The following is a 21,104-nucleotide window of genomic DNA, read 5'->3' on the forward strand; positions in this document are numbered from 1 at the left end:
TTTAATCAGTGGAACCTGGACATATGGGCTTCAGCACCAGCCGGTACAGTTGCTTCTTTTCCCCTGGGTTCCTCTGCTCAGAGAACTTGAGTGGCAGCACAGCTTATTGGTGGGACCAGGACTAGGGTGTGGCGAGCAAGGCACTGAGATCACATTGTAGGAGGCAAGGTCATGTCCAGGCCCCTAACAGAGAGTGCTTCCCAGGCCTCAGCTGAGTCTTAGCCCTGCTTTCTGGTGAGCTGGGAGCAGGATCCCCAGTGGCTCATTCATTCATGACCATGCTGACTACTTATTCCAGTCCAGGCTCTGGATTAGACACGATATTGGATACCAGTCCTCAGCAAGTCCACATCTAACAGGGATGGTAAAAATAAGTGTGAAAGGGGAAGCCCAGGGGGCTATGGATACTCAGAGGAAAGAAATTGGGCCTAGACTGGTAGTCAGAAAACTTTTTAAGAGCAAGTGAAACCTTAGCTGAGATTTGAAGAAGGCAAGTTCAAGGGAGGGTGTAGGGTGGTCCCTGCTAGACCTGCCTGGTCTAAGATTTGGAGTTTGGCCTTAGAAACTGAGCCCACTGAGCACTGATTTGCAAAAACTGATGTCTCCTGTCTCCCCCTGTTCCCTGTCCCATGCTTTGGTAGGTTTGTGACGTTGCCAAAGAAGCCCTACAGTGCCCCACTGTCCCAGATGGAGTCCATCCCAGCAACCTCAGAGACTGCCAGCCCACCAGCAATCCTAGTTACAGTAGAGTCCCCCGAGATGGATTTAAATGATTTTGTAAAGTAAGTGCAAATGCAAAGCCAACATGGATTTTTTGTAGTAGCTTTTGTTTTCTTTACACGGACTTACATTCTCAATACTCATCCCTCATTGGTTCATTCATCCAGTCCCCAGTCAACAGTTTAATAAGTGTCTTCTATGTGTAGGCCCCAGACTAGACATCTGGCATAGGGAGAGGGTACCATCATGAGTCCTGGGGGACTGAGCCCTTCCTATCATATTGTCCTCTCTGTATGTCCAAGGTCTACAGTCAGGATTGGGTCCAGGGTAGCAAGCAGGAAAGGATATATCAATTCACCAAACATTATGTCCTCACAATAAAATGCTCCAATAAACAGGGAAACAACATTGAGCACATAGAACACCCACATTGTCTGAAGAATTGCTAGAGCTTCCTAGGACTTTTTGTAAGTTAGACATGGGCTTCATGGGCCAGTAAAAAAGGGTTGAGCCACGTGAAAAATTGACCAGTTCAGTGGCCTAGACCACATGTTTGGGGGCATAGGGCAACAGAGCCCTGACCAGCTGACCTCTTGAGAAAGGTGTCCCTTGATTGAGAACCCCCCTTACGTTTGGGGGTGTGGTAGAGGGAGAAAAGGAAGACAGAGGTGTTATGTACCTGAGACTGTGTGGCGATGACAGCCCAATGAGTGAATCTCTGCATTTCTTTAAACTTCCTAGGACTGTCTTTGTGGATGAAGATGCCAGGCCTGAAGAAAAAGAACTAAGAAAAATGAAAGCTTCCAGTGTCATCTCAGATGTACGGTGTCCTTTTCATGGGGAGGGTAGGCAGGTCAAGGGTCCTTCCCATAAAACAAAGGCAGAACCAGGAGCAGAGTGGCCAGTACAATGCTTGGGTTTAGTTGGGACAAAGCCGTACAGCTTTACCCACATTTCTTCCCAGCCAAACACCCCAGAGCCAACACTCAGTGAGAGCCTACACTTGTGATGTTCCTACACCCTAGATAGAGGATACTAAAGGAAAAATATTTTCTTAATAATTCTGTAGCAAAAACAAAGGGGGCTTAAAAATTAATACCCTTAAATTCTCCTTCTAGAATGATGTCCTAAGCAAACTATTGGAGATACAAAGATGTGCATACAAAGATGCTTGTTACAACATTTTAGAAACAGCAAAAAATGAAAAAAATAATGAAAGATAAATTACTGTGTGTCCATGATGTGATGCAATCTTTTAAAATAGTGTTGAGTGGGATTTTCCTATGGTGGGGTAGAAGTATGAATTGGCATAACCTCTTATAACATACAACTTTGCAAATAGATCAAAATTTAAAATGCGTTGTCCACCTTCTAGAAATTATCCTCCAGATACACGTCTGCACTTGCATAAAGCATGTAACCATCCTTGTACACTGCAGCTTTGTTTGTAAAGGCAAGAAATATTGGAAACAACTTACTTCCATCAATAGGAGACCGTCTGAATAAACTAAATTACATCTGCACAAGGCAATACTATGAAATTCTTTTTTAAAAATGAGAAAGTTCTCTACATACTAATTTGGCGCAATCTTTGATATATTAAGAAAAAGTACCCAGTGCAAAACAAAGTACACTGTGTGCTACCATTTGTATAAAGAAAAAAGTCTATGAAAGCAGCCAACACTTATTGAGCACTGACCTAAGCTTTTTTTTGAGGCAGAGTCTCACTCTGTTGCCCAGGCCAGAGTGAAGTGGCACCATCTTGACCCACTGCAACCTCCACCTCCTGGGTTCAAGCAGTTCTCGTGCTTCAGCCTCCCAAATAGCTGGGATTACAGGCACTTGCCATCATGCCCGGCTAATTTTTTTATTTCAGTACAGACAGGGTTTCACCATGTTGCCCGGGGTGGTCTTGAACACCTGAGCTCAGGCAATCCACCTGCCTCAGCCTCCCAAAGTCCTGGGATTACAACCATGAGCCACTGCCCCCAGCTAAGCAATTTTTTACATTAACTCTTTTACTTCTCCCAACACCCCTGTGAGGTGGGTACCACTATCTTTCCCCATTTTACCAATGCAGGGACATGTCCATCAAGCAGTGGAGCTGGAAGACTTGACCATCTGGCTTGCTCTTAGCTAATGTGTTACCTCTCAAACAGTTACATAGATATCTTTGCTTGTGCATGGAATATCTCTGGAATTTAATCTTCATGAGGGCAGGAATTTTTTTTCTGTTTTGTTCATCATCATATCCTCAGGATATAGAACTGGTTCTTAGTAAGTCCCCAATAAATATCAGCTGAATGAAGAGGAATAACTAAATTCAACGTATAGGAAACTGGACAGTGGGTACCTCAGGAGAGGGGAACCAGAGAACTGTAGGGATAGAAGTCTTTTTTTTTTATTTTTTTACCATATATCCTTTTGAATATTTTAAATTTGTATCGTGTACAATCAGCTTTCTAAAATACTTTAAGTGATGTTTGTGAAGAATATTCAGTCATATTGGAAGATGGCACTCACATTAGGTCAACTGAAAAATCAGAATACAAATATATATGCACACATAATACACTATATGTATACATATATATATATAATAATATTTATCTACAGTATAACCTGAGATGGACTTTTATTTCTTTCCTTGGAGCTTTCTATATTTTAAAAATTTTTTAGAATGAGTATGTGTGAGTATATAAAACATTTGTCTTTTAAATGTTAATTCTTCTTTTTCTATTTTCAAAGATGCTTGTCATAGAAAACTCAAGAATAGGCCAGAAACAGTGATTCACACCTGTAACCCCAGTACTTTGGGAGCCAAGGCAGGAGGATGGCTTGAGGTCACGAGTTAGACCAGCCTGGGCAACATAACGAGACTCCAGGGTGTGGTGGCGCACGCCTGCAGTCCTAGCTACTTTAGGGAGGCTGAGGTGGGAAGGTCACTTGAGCCCAGGCATTCAAGGCTGCAGTGAGCTCTGATCATGCCACTGCATTCCAGCCTCGGTGACAGTGACAGATACCTTGTCTCAAAAATAAAATATATATGTACATATATATGTACATGTGTGTACATATAAACTCAAGAATACAGAAAAATTAAAGCAAACATCCTCAAAATTCCTTTCTTCTTTCTACCCCACTGAGAAAAATGCTACGAAATTCTGAGCAAACAACCTCCCAGATATTTCTATTTGCCTACGCAAATCTCTGAAGGAATTTACACACACACACCTTCAGACACATGAGGCATATGTAATTTTACATGAATGGAACTGCTTTTCACTCAATAATATGTTGTGCACATCATCCCTATCCATAAATATACATGCATTATACTTCATGGATAGGTGTACCACACACACTTCATTTAAAGTGACCCCCTATTGATGGGCACTGAGTTGGCTTCCAAAGTTTTGCTGTTATAAATAATGCTGCAGTAAACATCCTTGTATGTACATTATAGTCACTTGCTCAATTATCTCCCTGGAAAAAAAATGTACTATTTTTATAATCATATACAACATACTTTATTTTTCTGTCAATTGATGATCCATTTTGAATGCTTGCCAGCTTTTCCTCACATCTTTAATTTCTAGGAAATAAAAATTAGCTCTACTGAAATAGAAAGAATATACTCAAGCCAGAGCCAGGTGGAGGATCAGGAATCCCCACAGACCTGTGAACAGAATGAGATGCTTTCCATTGGGATAGAAGAAGTAAGTGACACCGTGTGAGTCCTGACCTTATCAGACACTAACTTTTCTTTCTAACTGAGCAGCTGCCCCACATTAGAAACTTAAATCTCACCAGAGCGCTGTTACCATCATTACCATTATGTGTTTTCAGGGTGCTGGGCTACCATCTATCAAGTGAGTTGAAGACTGGAACTAATGTGTAAATTGACATAACTTTCACTTACCCTTGGCAGGCATTCATCCCAACAGCTGCTCTCTTATAGAATGACTTTCTCTGCAGGTGTTTGATATTTTGCCCCTGTTTGGAGTGTTACAGCCACACAGTAGCCACCAAATATCGTTCACCTTCTATGGACACGCTAACATCATTGCACAAGCTAAAGCTCTGTGTGAAGTGGAAGAAGGACCCACCTACGAAATAACACTAAAGGGAGAGGCGTCCCTGGTCAACTATTCCTTTGACACCAAGGATATTCACTACGGATTACAGGTATCACAAACCATCAGGTGGAGATTTTCTGGTTTTGCCTTAAGCATCTTAAACAAATCTCTCCTGAACCCCAATCATCATAGTCTCACCATCACCCCTGTCCTTGATCTCCCATCAGCCTCCCTAACCCTGACCATCCTCCTGCTGCCAACTGTTTGCCAGATACTTACACTTGCTTTTCTTATCGTCTCCTGAAACTCAGCATGTTAGATGCTCAAGGTCACTTCTTCCCTTTCAATCCAGGAGCCTGTTCCAACTTCTGCATTTCTTTCAATAGCATTACCATTTTCTCCACTCTTGGGTTCACAGTCTCCAAGGCTTTTCCGCTGCACTCTCTCCTTCACCTCTCCACATCCTTCTAAGCATCCAGGGTTTGCTGACTCATCACCAGAGTCCCTCTCTGAGTCAGTTTTCTCTTCCCATTGCCACTGATATCACATTACAGGTTCTCATCAAGCCATGCCTAAATTATTACAGCAGTTCCTCCCACACTGTAATGTGCCTACGAATCACCTGGGAGTCTTGTTCAAGTGCAGATTCTGATTCAGTAAATCCAGCGACATTTTCCAAAATGGTGTTGTCATCCCGTCAGTCCCTGACCAATTAATCCCAGCAGCATTTGGCAAAGCAATGTGATATTGACCAAAGAGCATGGTTTTGTATTCCGGTTCTACTTCCTCTTCGTATTCTGGTTTTACTTCCTCTTCCTATTCCAGTTTTACTTCCTCCTGACTGCATGACCTTGGGCACATCACCTCTCCAAGCCTCAGTGTCCCTCATCTATAAGGTGGGAACCGAGTAGCAGGCCCATCCCACCAGGAGTTGTCATTGCTTAAAGCGTCTGGTCAGTGCTGTGCTGGGTCAGAGTTGGCTATCAATTGTCATGAGTTCCTTTGGGTCAGAGCCCATTCCTCCACCTGGGTGAGGCTATCCTAAGCCTGTCTATTAACTGGTGATCTTTACACTGGAAGCTTCACTTCCCATAATTCCCTCTTATAATCCATACATTTCACTGTGGCCGAGCTTGTCTACCTACCAGCCCCAGTGCACCCCAGCGCTTCATGCAGCTACACTTTCTCTTGCCTTATCCCTCTCATCCTCCACTCTGCCAAGCCCAAACCTCTACATCCCATAAGACCCAGCTCATCTCTTTCTAGGGTTATCTTTTACTTTACATTCCCTTGGCACTTAATGATAGTCTTTGCCATAATATAATATACTTTCCCATTTTTGTTTTGGAATAATTGTCAACTAATTCCATCAGTACACATTCTCTTCCCAATCAGATTTTGTGTTATGCACTCGGAGACCATATCTCCTACCAAATTTCAATGAGGATTGAATCTCCATTACATAGCTCCTGCATGTATAATTACTGAATTGTGTGCATGCATATGTGTTTATAGATCAAAGATTTTGCCTAAAATCTGATTCACCCAGCACCTACTGAGACCATCTCCATGATGCTGACCAAATAGAATTCTCTTTCCTTCGTCATCTCCAGGGTCCTTTGGGCACTTGGTTTTGGCTGATCTCTGAGTATAGTCTTTGAAACAGTCAGTCCTCACCCTAGCTTTTCCTAAGGACCCCCAAAGTGGCCTGTTTGTGGTTATTGGGCCTGCTAACCCAGCTGGTGAATTATGTTAGCAAAATTCCAGGAAAAAGAACATGACTGGCTTGTTACACCCATGGTTCTCCATTTGAATGGAAAAATTCATTCTAGAACATTCTAAACTCAAATCTTTTGTTTTTCTTACAGGACAGAATCCAGAAGGCAAATCTTTTTTTTTTTTTTTTTAATTTTTTTTTTTTTATTATACTTTAAGTTCTAGGGTACATGTGCACAATGTGCAGGCTTGTTGCATATGTATACATGTGCCATGTTGGTGTGCTGCACCCATTAACTCATCATTTACGTTAGGTATATCTCCTAATGCTATCCCTCCCCCTTCCCCACACCCCACAACAAGCCCTGGTGTGTGATGTTCCCCTTCCCGTGTCCAAGTGTTCTCATTGTTCAATTCCCACCTATGAGTGAGAACTTGCAGTGTTTGGTTTTTTGTCCTTGCGATAGTTTGCTGAGAATGATGGTTTCCAGCTTCATCCATGTCCCTACAAAGACATGAACTCATCATTTTTTATGGCTGCATCTCGCTGGGGCCTTACGAGCTTACTTTCTCACTATTCACAATAGCAAAGACTTGGAACCAATCCAAATGTCCAGCAATGGTAGACTGGATTAAGAAAATGTGGCACATATACACCATGGAATACTAGGCAAATCTTTTTAATGTAGAGAGCTTACTTTAAGATTCTCTATTACAAGTTCCTGTAGTGAAAAAACTGAGACCCAGGAAGGTGAAATGCTCAGCCCCACAGCCATACCTAAACTAAATCGGTTCTTAGAAGAACTAAGAGCCAGGTTTCCAGAGTCTAGTGCCCCAGTAGGCATTTGTTGTGATGCCAAGATGTAGATTGACCAGTATTTATATCAGGAGCTGTCACACCCTTATCCATGAGGCATGTTTCTGCACCGTTGTCACTATCAAAGCCGCATCTCAAGATGGAGTCACTCTTCTCCTTCTCTTCTCAAGCTGTTTGACCACGTCACAGAGAGGGAAATCACGCTGACGAACATGGGGAAAGTCGGCTTTGAGTTCAAGGTTCTGACTGACCACCAGTCTTCTCCAGACAACCTTCTCCCTGGAGTGCCACTAATCCTGCCTGTCTCCGTAAGTAAACGGTGGGAGGGGTCCAAATTCAAATCTACGAGCCCCACCCCAATGCAAGTGAGTATTCACGACCAGGATTACAAGTGTGACTTTTTTTTTTATTGAAACTAAAGAACTCTCAGAAGCAGAAAAAAAATAAAAATAAATCCAAGCTACTTCACTCATTTATTAAACAAATATTTATTTAGTCACACAGTAGCCAGTTTCCAGGCACCAGGGATACAGCAATCAACAAGACAGATGCAACCCATGGATTTTTTTTCCATGATAATGAGACTAATTTATTTCCGCCGATGTCTTCACACTGCCCTTGTAATTCCCGAGGGCTTCCTCTCTACTGACTTCATTCAGCAGGTGTGAAAACACCAGCAGACTGCGCTGAGCCAAACTGGTTTCAGAAGCAAACACAGAAAGTGGTTCCTTGTTCATATTATGTTGATCTACCAGTTCCAAGGAACATTTGTTGAATTTTTCTCACTATGAAAATAGTACATAATTGTTATAAAAAATGGAAAATATTTTTAAAGTGTAATTATTCATAATCTTGTAAATCCAAAGATAATGAGCACCATCATCTTTGATGATAAAGTCTGTTCTTCCCCTAAATCATCTCACATATTTGGGTTTACTGCTGGTCTCTTTATTCTTCATTGCTCTGTCTGTCCCTGCATTAATACTGTACTATTTTAGTTGCTATGGCTTTAGAAATACATCTTAATATCTGTTAGGTCAACTCCCCTTTTGGTTTTTTTCCCAATTTGTCTTAGCTAATCTTTTGAATTCACTTTTTTTTTTAAGACCAGGTCTGGCTCTGTCACCTAGACTGGAGTGCGGATCTCGACTCACTGCAACCGCTGCCTCCTGGGCTCAAGCAATCCTCCCACCTTAGCCTCCCACATAGCTGGGACCACAGGCATGCACCACCACACCCAGCTAATTTTTGTATTTATTGTTTGTTTTATTTATTTATTTTTTGTTTTTTAGAGACAGGGTCTTGCCATGTTGCCCAGGCTGGTCTTGAACTCCTGAACTCAAGGTGTCCGCCCGCCTTGGCATCCCAAAGTGGTGGGATTACAGGCGTGAGCCCCATCTCGCCCAACCCAAATTCACTCTTGTGTTTTGTTTCTCTAACTTCCTGACTTGAATGCCTACTTTTATTTTTTTTCTTAGTTAATAATGAAAAAATGTAAGACTATTCATTTGCCTAAGGACACCTTTAGCCTTATCCCTTATATTTTAAGAAAATTACAGATAAAAAAGTAGATGACAATTTTGTGTGTTTTATACATGTTAATATTTACTATTATGATTTTCATTATTTTCTAAGTTGTCTTAAATTATAGTTTTACTTACAACTGTAATTTAAAATATATTTTTTTTAAATTTCCAAATGATTATGATTTTTACTTTTGTTATTTAAATTGTTACTAATATTGAGGTTTTTTTGAATCATGATCAGATAATATGACGCTCTAAATTCCTACTTAGTGAATTTATTAATATATTTTAGTGACCTAAAGTAATTTTTAATACTAATAAATGTTTGAAAATAATGTTACCTGGGCTATAGAATTCAGATTATCATATCTGGAATCTCTACTAAATTAACCCGAATAATTATAACATTAAAATCTTCTGTATCTTTTTCTGTTTAATTTTTCTAAGACTCAAGAGTGGTATATAAAACTTTTGTCCATTTCTCTATTGTTTTCTACAAATACATACACCTTTTTGTTTCATACCCTTTTGTTTCTGTGTTGACACAGAAGATCTCATGACTATTAAGTGTTCATCATGGACTGTGTATTCTGTCTACCTTCAATTCCCTTCTTGTTCCCTTTGAATGCTCTTCTTTGAATTCCGCTTTGTTTGGTCTTAATATTATGATTGCTGCTTTCTTTTTGCCTTACGTAATTTGCCCACAGTCTTATTTCATTTTGTTTTAGGCTTATCATTCATAAAACATATGTATTTGGATTTTATTTTTTAATCTTCTTTGAGAGTCTTTAAGTTTCAATAGGAACATTTAGCACATTCTTATGATTAGCAAAATGGAAATGCTTGCTATTATTTCTTTCATCGTATTTTGTCTATTTTTTAAATTTCCTCAGTGTTTTCTTTCTATTCCATCTTTTTATCATAATTGCTATGTTTTCCTTGCCCTTTTTCTAAAGATTTCTTAAGCATTTGAATTTACATTGCTGCAGTTATTGTAAATTGATAACAACTCTATAGAGAATAATTTGGCCTTATCTATCAAAATTACACTGTGACCCATAAATTTCATTTCTAAGAAATGAATTTCTAAGAAATGAATTCTAAGAAATTCTAAGAAATGAATTCTAAGAATTTATTCTACATACACGTTCCCACATTTGCAAAATGTGTTTATAAGATTATTTCCTATATAATCTGTATTGGCAATAGCAAAAGACCAGAAACAAACCAAATGTCTATCAGTAGGAAACTAGTTTTTAAAAATATATTAAAACTATGTAATGGAATAATATGTAGCAACTAAAAAGGATGGAGCAGCTCTAGATGTACTAATATTGAATTAATTGTCAAATATATTGTTAGGTAAAATGAAAAGAAAAGGAAGATGAAAAACACTATGCTAGCAGCTCTAGATGTACTAATATTGAATTAATTGTAAAATATATTGTTAGGTAAAACGAAAAGAAAAGGAAGATGAAAAACACTCTATATGCTACCATCTGCATTTAAATATATATATGTATATATATATATATATATAGCTGGATTCACTCAGCTAACATTTTACTTACGATTTTTGCACCTTTGTTAAGTGATCGTTGGTTCATAAATTTCCTTCTTCATGCTACATTTGATCAGTTTGGATATCAGAATAAATAAATGGGCATTTCTCTCTCTTCTATTTCCTGAATGGCTCATAAACTGAAGTGATTATCTGTTTTTGAAGGAGTGGCAGAACTTGCTTCCAATGCCGTATATTCCTTTGTCAGGGTAATTGTCTTCATTTTTCAGCTTTTATATAGGATACAGATCACTCCAAGGTTTTTGAGTTTTGTTATTCATATTTTTCTAGGAAATTGTTAATTTCACAAAAATGTTTTAATATATTGACATAAAGTTTTCTCATAATTGTATATGATTTATATACTATTTTACTATATATTTATGAACCAATTTTTTTTTTTTTTGAGACGGAGTCTCACTCTATCGCCCAGGCTGGAGTGCAGTGGCACGATCTCGGCTCACTGCAAGCCCCATCTCCCAGGTTCATGCCATTCTCCTGCCTCAGCCTCCTGAGTAGGTGGAACTACAGGTGCCTGCCACCACGCCCGGCTAATTTTTTGTATTTTTAGCAGAGACGGGGTTTCACCATGTTAGCCAGGATAGTCTCGATCTCCTGACCTCATGATCCACCCGCCTTGGCCTCCCAAAGTGCTGGGATTACAGGCATGAGCCACCGCACCCAGCCGAACCATCTTTCTTTTTACATTTTTGGTGACTTTTCTCCTTATCTTCTTAATCAGTCTTGCCAGTTTTGTGTATTTTATTTGTCTTTTTTCAAAGAACCAGTTTGTGGATTTATGAACCTCTTCTGTTTCTTTGCACTCTATTTCATTAAATCTCTTACTCCTTTCCTTCTTTTTTTAGGTTTACTTTGTCATTGTTGTTGTTGTTTTAAGTAATTTAATGAGTTGAACCTGTAGCACATTCATTTTCCCTTTTCTGGTCTTTCTACCGCATAGGGCTTTATCAGTTCACATCAAGAGCAGGTATTAAAAGTTTACTACCTACCTGGAGTACCTGAGGTCTTTAAAAGGAGTTTCCAGATACAGATCGCCCACCTGGACCCAGAAAATATCACTCTGAGCGGAGAGGGAATCTTTCCCCAAATCTGCCTCGATCTCCCCAGGAACCTCACAGGTACTACTTCACACTGGAGTAGTTCCCTACTGGGGCCAAAACAAGCATTTTAGCTTTGTTTATTGGAAGGTTGCTGGCTACTTACTTTATTTGCTTGGAAATCCCCTGTGGTTCTCTTCCATGTTATTCCTCAACTGCCAAATTGGTGACCTGAGTTTACTGAGACAAGAAATGGTCTATGGCAGCCCCAAATGAAGAACGCTGGCCAATTTGGCCATTATTGAATTACTGACAGAGGGATCAGGAAATTTACCTCCAAAAGCTTTTCCTCCTCCCGTGCACTTTCCTTCCGGCCCCAGTCTTTCCCCGAGCTGTCCTTTCCCTGTGACATTCTCCTAGATGCCAGTGGGAAGGTAAGAGCCAATGAGCTTCCAGGAGTAGAATTCTCAAAGTATAAACTGCACAGAAAGGCAGACACAGATTCTGAGCCCTTATTTTGGCATTACACAGGGTGAAGGCTAAATTAGACTTGAATAATTGTCGTCCCACTTACATTTTCCAGTTACATCTGGCCCCCAGGACTATCCTTTTGTACCAGAATATTTCTGTCTTGGCAGATTCCGAACCTCAGCTGAGCAGCCCTTTTAGCCATAGACTGTCTGTGGCTCTTTCTTCCTGACGTCAGGTACAGGACGATGGATCAGGGAAACCTCTCACTCTTTATGAATCTCTCTTTAAGCTCCTTGAAATCTACTTTCCCTAAAAAGCTTCAGACTAAGTCCTCCCACCCAGCCTTTCCTGTTACCCCATTCCCTGAAGTCACTAACTCTCCTGTTCATAATCATCCACTAAATTCTACTTGTCTGCTCCCTGAAAACTTGCATATATATATAAATATATTTTTATACATATATAGGCAAGACCCTGTCCCTATTTTAAAAAGGTCTCGCTCTGTTACCCAGGCTGAAATACAGTGGTGCAATCAGAGCTCACTGTAATCTTAACTCTTAGGCTCAAGGGATCCTCCCTCCTCAGCCTCTTGAGTAGCTGGGACTACAGATGTGCACTGCCATGCCTGGCTAATTTTTTAATTTTTTTTTTTTAAGATAGGATCTCACTTTGTTACCCAGGCTAGTCTTGCATTCCTGGTCTCAAGTGATCCTCCCATCTCAGCCTGCCAAAGCACTAAGATTACAGGTGTTGAGCCACAATGCCTGGCAATAAATGTCAGTAACGCTAACACCATGTTACACTCTTCTATCTAGAGTTCCAGCTAGATGAGGGTTACTCCAGCTCCACATATAATTTCAGGAAGGAAAACCTTTGCCATACGGTTGAAACTGGGCACACAGCTGGCCTCATCAGGGAAGTAGACATGGTTTGGCCAGTAAGGGCTTTAAAATAATTTAAATTTGAACACCATTAGTCGGGTCTTCTGTTCTCCAGTTCACTACACTCACAGCATTTCCTATTGTTTTATAATAGGCTTTTTTTTTTTTTTTTTGATACAGAGTCTTGCTCTGTCACCCAGGCTGGAGTTCAGTGATGGGGTCTCAGCTCACTGCAACCTCCACCTCCAGAGCTCAAGCGATTCTCATGCCTCAGGCTCCCCAGTAGCTGGGATTACAGCCACGCACCACCATGCCCAGCTAATTTTTTGTAGATTCGGGGTTTTGCCATGTTGCCCAGGCTGGTCTTGAACTCCTGAGCTCAGGCAATCTGCCCGCCCTCAGCCTCCCAAAGTGCTAGGATTACAGGTGTGAGCCACCACACCTGGCCTATAGTAGGCATTTTAAATGACTTTGCTACCTTGCCTTTCAAAGTATTTGAATTTGCACTGGCATAGTGGTAAATTCGGGTGGGAATCTCTCCACCGATTACCTACCCTCCCTGATTCAGGATAATGTGGCATATTTAGTGTTAATTAAAGCAACTTGACCCAAACATATCTTTTGTTAATTGAGATTTAATAAACATAAAAAGTGACTTAAAGGGTGACCGGCTGTCTGGGTTTGTCCAGTACTGGTAGAGCTCCAGGGTGTAGGGGTTTAAGTGCTAGAACCAAGAAAGCCCCAAGCAAGCCAGGATCAAGTGGGTCACCCTTTGAGTGGCTTCAAATGTTACTGCCTTCAAATTCTGGAGAACCAGCCAGTCCTTCACTAAAGCATAATCTCATTGAACTCAGTGAGGTCTCTAATACAAATTCAACTCTCAAATCACCTCACCCTCTGAAGCAGGGAAAGCAGGGCAGACGAAGTATCCAAAAGTCCACTTCCCTTCCCACCTTACCAGGAGCTGAGAGGCTGTGTTTGCGACATCATTCATATTTTTCTGACCTTCCTGATTCTGCTCTCCTTCCAACCCCCACTCCCCACCCTGGTACAGCAAATGAAAAGTATGAAATGTTCTTGAATCAAGCCAGGAAAAACACAGACAAAGAGTATAACAAATGTGAAACGCTCGATCACTTTGACATAATAACTGAGGAAGTGCCAGAAGACGAGCCTGCTGAGGTAAGACAGCTCCAGCCTGCACGGGATGCCTGTGCAGGAGGGCGGTGCGTGCAGAGTGCATAGGAGTTGTGTGCAGAGGGCGCTGCGTGCACAGTGTGTGGGGTGCGTGTGCAGAAGGGCACTGCGTGCAGAAGCCCAGGGGCAAGGACATGGTCTCTGAGGTATAGAAAGGAGAAAGACAGAGATAAGGCAAAGAAGCAGGAATCTAGGAGAGGCAAGATGAGCCCAGGAGGTGAGGTATCAGATGGCTGATCTATTAAGGTTTTTGGACTTCATCCTAAGGGCAATGAGAGGTGTGGCCCAATCGACTTCGCATCTTTAAGAGATCCCTCTGGCTGCCATGTGGAGCTCTGAGGGGACAGGAACTTGGGGATGATGAGAGTAGATTCGAGAGATCAGTTTTTTTAGAAGCTAATGGAGGGCCAGGTGCAGTGGCCCATTCCTATAATCCCAGTACTTTGGGAAGCCAAGGATGGCCTGAGGCCAGGAATTTGAGACCAGCCTGGACAGCATGGTGAAACTCCATCTCTACAATTTTTTTAAGCTGATGGAGTAATTCTAGGTGAGAGATGGTGGTGCTGTAAGCAATGGTGATGACAGTGGGGACAGGGCGAACTGGGTGGGTTCAAGGAATATTCCAGAAGTGGAATGGTCAAGTCTTAGGGATTGATTGGATATGGGCATGGGGTGGAGGGGAACTCTAAGTCTTGCTTGGATGACGAGGTAAGAAGGGGGACTGAGACAGGCAACTCAGGAGGAGAAGCAAGGTCTTGGTGGGAGGGGAGGGAAGGGAAAGGAGTTCAGCTGCTTCCCGTGGCTACTGAATGTGAGATTTCTGTGCATCATCTGCGTAGAGCAGCCAGTAGGGAACTGGAGCCACCGCTGGGCACCTTGGGGAGAGAGAGAGGTTGGAGAAAGTGACTTGAGAGTCATCAGATGATCATTGCAATCACAGGACATGGGGAGATTCCCTAGGAAGTATGTCTAGTGAGCAGGAAAAAAGGCAGATGCAGAACGTAGCCCCAAAATACCCCAGCATCTGAGTGGGGGAGAAGGGTGGCCAAAAGATTCTGGAAAAGTCAGGAGCATGTGGTGCCACAGAGGTGGGAGCCAAGCGAGGGTCTCTGGAGGAGAGAGCTTCTCAGCTTGTAAATAAAGGCTGGGATAGGAAGACAAAATCCCAATATGTCCTCTCTCATCACCCCTGAAAGTCCTGTTTTAACAGTCTATTCCTGACCCTGACAGCTGCCATCCCCCTGTGCTCTTCTTTCCAAATGCAAATGTCCATGAGAATGTTGTTCTAAGGAAGAATCATATATGTGGCTAGAGAGCCCTTAGGTTGGTTAAGAGGGGGCTCTAATGTGGGGGAGAAAGGTGTCATGGGGGAGACTGGAAGCACCAAAGCCCACCGGTGATTATTTGTTTTGCAGAAGCCTGGTTCAAGTACAAGATGCTAAAAGTGAACCTTAGCACCAGGGATGATCATAATTAATAACATCAGTTACCATTTATTGGACTCTTATACTAAGCCTGTGCCATACTGTTAACCTGCACTGTTATCTTGTTAAATCCTCCCACAATGAGGGTGGGGGGAGAATGGTGCCGCTGTCATCTAAATTTTAGTTTTACAGAAGTGAAGTGCATGTCCCAAGGCAAGCACAGAGCTAAGATTTGAAACCAGGCCTGCCCAGCTGCTAAGATGGTGCCCTTAGCCTCTGCCTTCTCCTGCCAGCCCCGGGCTGCCCACTGGAAGCAATGATGTGTCTCCACCTGCTTATTGGGTTCCCAGGCTGCACCTTATCAAAGCCTAGGAGAGCAGTGGGGTGGAGTTTCTGTGAATATGATGGTATGTGCAGAGCCAAGCTGGTTCCCTTGAGTAGGGCAGGGTGGACCACTCGTGGCTCAGGAGCCAAGCACAGAGTTGGCTTTGCTGCTCTAGAATCCAGACAACTGGGAAGGCTGTCTGCAGATGCTGCTCCTCTCCCAATTTGTCACACTTCCACTCTCACCTCCTGTGCCTCTCTGTGGGCCATGGCACACATTAACCTTCCCTGCTGGGCCGTAGACTTAAGGATTAGCCCTTTTCAAACAGTATTTCTCAACCTTTTCCATTATCTCTCCCTAAAAATCCATTGTAGACCTTTTTTCCTAATACTCCCCATGAAATATTTTTATTTATTATATACAAAATGGAATCTCCTTGAATAGTTTGACATATACTTTTTAACTTTTTATTTTGAAATAATTATATATTTACAGGAAATTGAAAAAAAAAAAGGGTTTTCCCAGCAGTAACATCTCGTATAACTATAGTACAACATCAAATCCATGAAATTGACATTGGTACAAGCCACAGAGCTTATTCAGATTTCACCACTTTTGCGTGCATGTGTGTGTGTGTGTGTGTGTGTGGTGTAGTTCTGTGCAATTTTATCGCATGTAGATTTGTGAACCCACCACCACAGTTAAGATCCAGAACTACTCCATTACCACCAGGATTCCTCATGCTTCTTGGGGAAATAAAATTAAAATCTCCTTCCAACCCAGAAAATCTATCCACAGAGGTAGAAGAGAAAGAAAACAATTTTATTATTGAATAAGCATTAAACCAGAATGTGATGCCCATCACAGGCAATTTGCTGAGAGATTGCAAAGACAGAAGGAAGTCTGCCCCTCCTATAGAGCCAACCAGATCCAATCCGTTTCATTCCTGTTCTCAGAGTAAAAAATAGCTAGTCTCAAGTAAGGGGACTTGACACCATCATTTGTCACACATAGTTTATCCTAAATCGACATGGTAATTGAGGTGACCAACTGTGTTAGCTAATTGGCTTTATCCAAAGGAAAAACAAACTTGTCTTTCTAGCAGGGCCCCATGGAAGCTAGGCTCCCATCCTCTCACAGAAACTGGGAGTAGGGACTTCACCTTTCTTGCTGATTACATGTCAAAGAGATGGTTCCCAGGTCCTTGAGAAGGACACTTCTGCGTCCTAAAGCTGGCAAGAGGCTTATTTCACTTTTAAAAAGATTTATCTACATTTCAAAGAGATAACATTTCAAAGAACTTAAAATTACAAATGTCCTAAACTAAATACTCTAAGGAGAGGAAGAGAAGTCTCTTCCCTTATTTTCAACAAGGAGAACTAAGCCTCATTTTCCATTTGTGTTTGGCCTTACATGTGCCCAGGTTATAACCACATCCACCCCTCTCTCCCTGTCCCTTACCTCTGGCAGCCACTCGTCTGTTCTCCATCTTGAGCCTTTTGTTATTTCAAGAATGTTATATAAATGGAATCATACAGCACATCGCCTTTTGAGATTGGCTTTTTTCATTCCACATAATGCCCTTGTAATCCATTCAAGTTGTGCACCTCAATAATTCATTCCCTTTTACTGCTGAGTATTCCGTGGTGTGGATATACCGATTTGCTTACCCTCCCCATGCCCTTCCCAGGAAAAATGTGATGCTTTAAACATACTGTGTATCTGTTATGTTCTGTGGCTCTTTGGGGGCCACAAACCATTGTAATATTTAAGATATTTTCCACCACCCTCCAAGAACTAATTTTTGCCTCTTTAGGGGCGATATTGTCCCTGTTGAGAATGCATGTTCCTAAAGAATTTGCTGACTTGCTCTTCCCTCTTGCTTCAGGTAAGTGCTCATCTCCAGATGGAGGTAGAAAGACTTATAGTCCAAAGCTATGTCCTAGAACATCAGAAAACAACCACCCCTGATCCTATGGATGACACCTGCTTCAGCCATCGGAGTCGCCGCAAACTGGCCAAGTGAGTGGTTTCCAGTGACCGCCCTTCTGTGCTGTGCTTGTTTCAGAGTGTAGCAGAGCAAGCAGTGCTGCCTCATGCAGCACACTCCCTGAAACACTGGCTGATCATCTCGCAATGAAATCCACTCTCCTCACTTATCCGCCATCCCCTAGCATCAAGCCAACTGGGCAGGTTTCTGCCTCTTAGAGTGAGAACATTACAGCTATGTCTAATGGACAGGCTTCGCTTCAGGTCCATAAGGGCCCACGCTGAACATGTTCTGAGATAATGGCCAAAACAGTGGTGTGAATCTCTGGGGGAGTTAACGTTGTTTCTAGTCTCCGTTGGGTAGCCATTGGTTGTTCTCCACTCTGGAGAATAAAATTGTGCACAGGAGGTAGAAAAATAAATCAGACTCTCTCACTTTTGGAAAAGTAGCCTTCTGGGTTTGAAAGTGACTAGTAAGGTCTATTAATCATTTCAGAATCCAGCTGCCAGAGTACATCCTGGACTTTGGCTACATCATCCTTGGCGAAGTCCGAACCCACATCATCAAGATCATCAACACCAGTCACTTTCCAGTGTCATTCCACGCAGACAAGCGTGTCCTTCATGAGACAGGTACCCAGGCTGGGGAGACCCTTTCCTATTGCACTTGGTCATTTCTCGCAAGGAACTCATCAGTACTGTCCTCCTGGAGCAGCATTTGTGCCTCTGGGATCAGCTAAAAGGATTCTTGGGCTGTTCAGTGATCCTTTGAGCAGTCATTCTGACCCAGTGGGGGCTTTCTGTAGAGCAGCTCTTGTTTGCTATTTCTCTTTCCCACGAAGAAATTTTTTTTTGTCTTGGTCCAGGATTCAGTACTGAGCTAGATCGTGTAAAGAATCTGCCTCATTGTGAAACGGAAATATTTGAAGTGAGATTTGACCCACAGGGGGCCAATCTTCCTGTTGGAAGCAAAGAAGTCATTCTGCCCATCAAGGTACAAGGCACCGCTGGGCCCACCCGGACCTGCAGGTTTCCAGCTCTGCTTGCTGATGGCCCCTGGGATAATCGAGTTATTATGTCAGAGCCATGATTCTTCCTTTCCCCAACCCCATGCCATGTGATAACTACAGTTTATACCCTCTCTAGGTGGTTGGAGGGCCAACAGTTCACATCTGTCTCCAAGCCAAGGTGACCATTCCAACCATGACTCTCTCTCGTGGAAAAGTGGACTTTGCCACAATTCAGTGTGGACAGTGCCTGGTGGAAACTATTCAGCTTTCCAATCATCTCCAAGTCCCTTGTGAATGGTTTGTCCAGAGCCAAAAGCCTGTTGACAAGGTAAATGAGCTGTGGCCCATTGGTCCTCCTTTCTCCATCTCCATTTCAGCCAGATTTGTAACTCTAGGTCTTGGCGCTCATCATTTCAATCTCCTGCTCAAAGATTTTCAGTGGCAACCATTGCCTCCTGAATAAAACCTGGGCCCTTAGCCCAGCGCTTGAGGTCCTATCAGGCCATGCTGTTGGGTGGAATGTCTTATTCATCTTTGTACCTCTGGTGTCTACACATTCCCCGACACCTGAGAGGTACTCAGGAAATGTGGGTTGTGTGAGTGGAAGGTGAATGAGCTCATTTTCCGTAGAAGATGATCTAATTGTCTAATATTTATAAACCAGCTGGAGAAACACATGCCGAAGTACTTAAGACAGAAACTACGTGCTGAATTAAAGCCAAAGACACGGATCTTCGAAATCCAGCCCATTTCTGGAGTCTTGGATCCTGGTGAGAAGTCCAACGTGCAAGTGAAATTCATGCCAAAAGAAGAGGTGAGCTTTAAAGAAACGCGGCTTCATTTAGATTCTCTGGATCTCTTTGAGCTTTACTCAAAGTCCATGCTTGTTTGGGTCTCAAGGGAAGCTTTGAGTGACCTGTGCCTTGCTTTTCTGAATATGGCATCTCAAGCACTTCTGGTTCACATAGGAGCTGTGTGGCCTGGTGGTCTGGAATCATCGGACTAACACATCAGTTTTTATCAGAAGGCCTGGGTTAGTAGCCTTCTGCCTCTGCACACTTACATGCTGTGTGTCTTTGAGGAAATTACTTAGCCTCATTCAGTCTCAGTTCACTCATAGATAAAAGAAAAAATAGTAATGTTGCATATCAAAAGTCCTTATTGAAATTCTGAAACCCAGTAAGATCCAAAACTGGGGGTGGGGGGTTTGAGATTTCATAAGCTTTGCACTAAAACTCATTTGGCAGAAAAATCTCATCTGAACTGACATGATGCCATTTAACCTTTGTTTTCAGAGTCAAACATTGCCAACAACTGTTAATGTGTTTGATTACAGGGGACCTGCCCCAGACCCTGCTGAAGGTATTAGGTAACATAGGGTATATGTACTGTGCTTACTATTTTAAAAATCTGAATTTGAAAGTATCTGGCCCCTGGGTTTCAGATAACTTATTGTCAACCTGTAATGACTACCTCCTAAGGTCATTTTGAAGATTAAATGCACAGTATTGAATAAACTACACAGAGTGCTGCTCTTTGTAAGTAAGTCTCTCAATAACTATTAACTATTATCATCAGTAGTCGTGAAAAGTTTGTCCTGGTAGATGGCCTCCCGGAGCCTCATAAATGTTTCTTTTGTGAACATAATCAACTTAAAGCTACTTCTGACCAGGAACATAGTAAAATTAATAAAATCCTCGAACCAGAGAGAATCTCAAGAGGTTGCACTGTAAAGACTTTTATTCAAAGCCTAAGGCACTTGGGAAATATATTTTTCTCTATTCTGTTATTTTAAAAGAAAAATTGATCTGTGTTTTATAGAAGAGCTATGGTTAACTCCCATTTTCCTTGTAATCGCTTTGAGGAAATGCTTAAGCACCTTCAGTGAGAAAGAGAAAAAGCAGACGACTTCCTATCTCATTCTAAAATAAAACCCATGTTTTTATCATTATCAAAATCTTCCCAGTCCATTTAAAAGAAAATTAGTAATATGTTTGTCATTCTTAAAGAGTCTTAAAATTTTCAAAGGGTTTACTCAAGATTGTGGATTTTTTTCCCATTACTTAATGAGGGAAATATAGTAAAAAAAAAAAAAAGATTTGTTCAAGCAGTTTCATGAATGTTGAGTTGGAATTGGTCAAAGTTAATAAAATGTTTCCACCAATTAAGGGAGAAATTTATTAGCTGTATACAAGGAATTGGTTAGCCCTGCAGCCCATACAATCCATGTATCTGCATCATCATCAACATTAGCAGCTCCAAGAAATCAATGACATCCACAACAACAATTCTTAGGCATGATAACATGTTCAAGAAAATGAATGAAATGT

The 21,104-nt window shown here is 41.8% G+C and overlaps 1 protein-coding gene across 1 annotated transcript in view; it reads left to right on the plus strand.

Moving 5' to 3' along the window:
* The window catches only part of HYDIN (HYDIN axonemal central pair apparatus protein), a 488,520-nt gene that overhangs the window by 305,953 nt on the left and 161,463 nt on the right, over window positions 1–21,104 (plus strand). Inside the window, exons 28-39 of the mRNA XM_063654515.1 lie at window positions 642–782; window positions 1,462–1,540; window positions 4,320–4,439; window positions 4,699–4,908; window positions 7,503–7,640; window positions 11,381–11,558; window positions 13,884–14,011; window positions 17,664–17,797; window positions 18,261–18,397; window positions 18,631–18,758; window positions 18,911–19,102; window positions 19,439–19,588. Of these exons, the coding sequence (XP_063510585.1) occupies window positions 642–782; window positions 1,462–1,540; window positions 4,320–4,439; window positions 4,699–4,908; window positions 7,503–7,640; window positions 11,381–11,558; window positions 13,884–14,011; window positions 17,664–17,797; window positions 18,261–18,397; window positions 18,631–18,758; window positions 18,911–19,102; window positions 19,439–19,588 (1,735 nt within the window). The remainder of the gene's footprint in view (window positions 1–641; window positions 783–1,461; window positions 1,541–4,319; window positions 4,440–4,698; window positions 4,909–7,502; window positions 7,641–11,380; window positions 11,559–13,883; window positions 14,012–17,663; window positions 17,798–18,260; window positions 18,398–18,630; window positions 18,759–18,910; window positions 19,103–19,438; window positions 19,589–21,104) is intronic.

Source organism: Pongo pygmaeus, chromosome 18 (genome assembly GCF_028885625.2).
Source record: "Pongo pygmaeus isolate AG05252 chromosome 18, NHGRI_mPonPyg2-v2.0_pri, whole genome shotgun sequence".
Taxonomy (NCBI): Eukaryota; Metazoa; Chordata; class Mammalia; order Primates; family Hominidae; genus Pongo; species Pongo pygmaeus.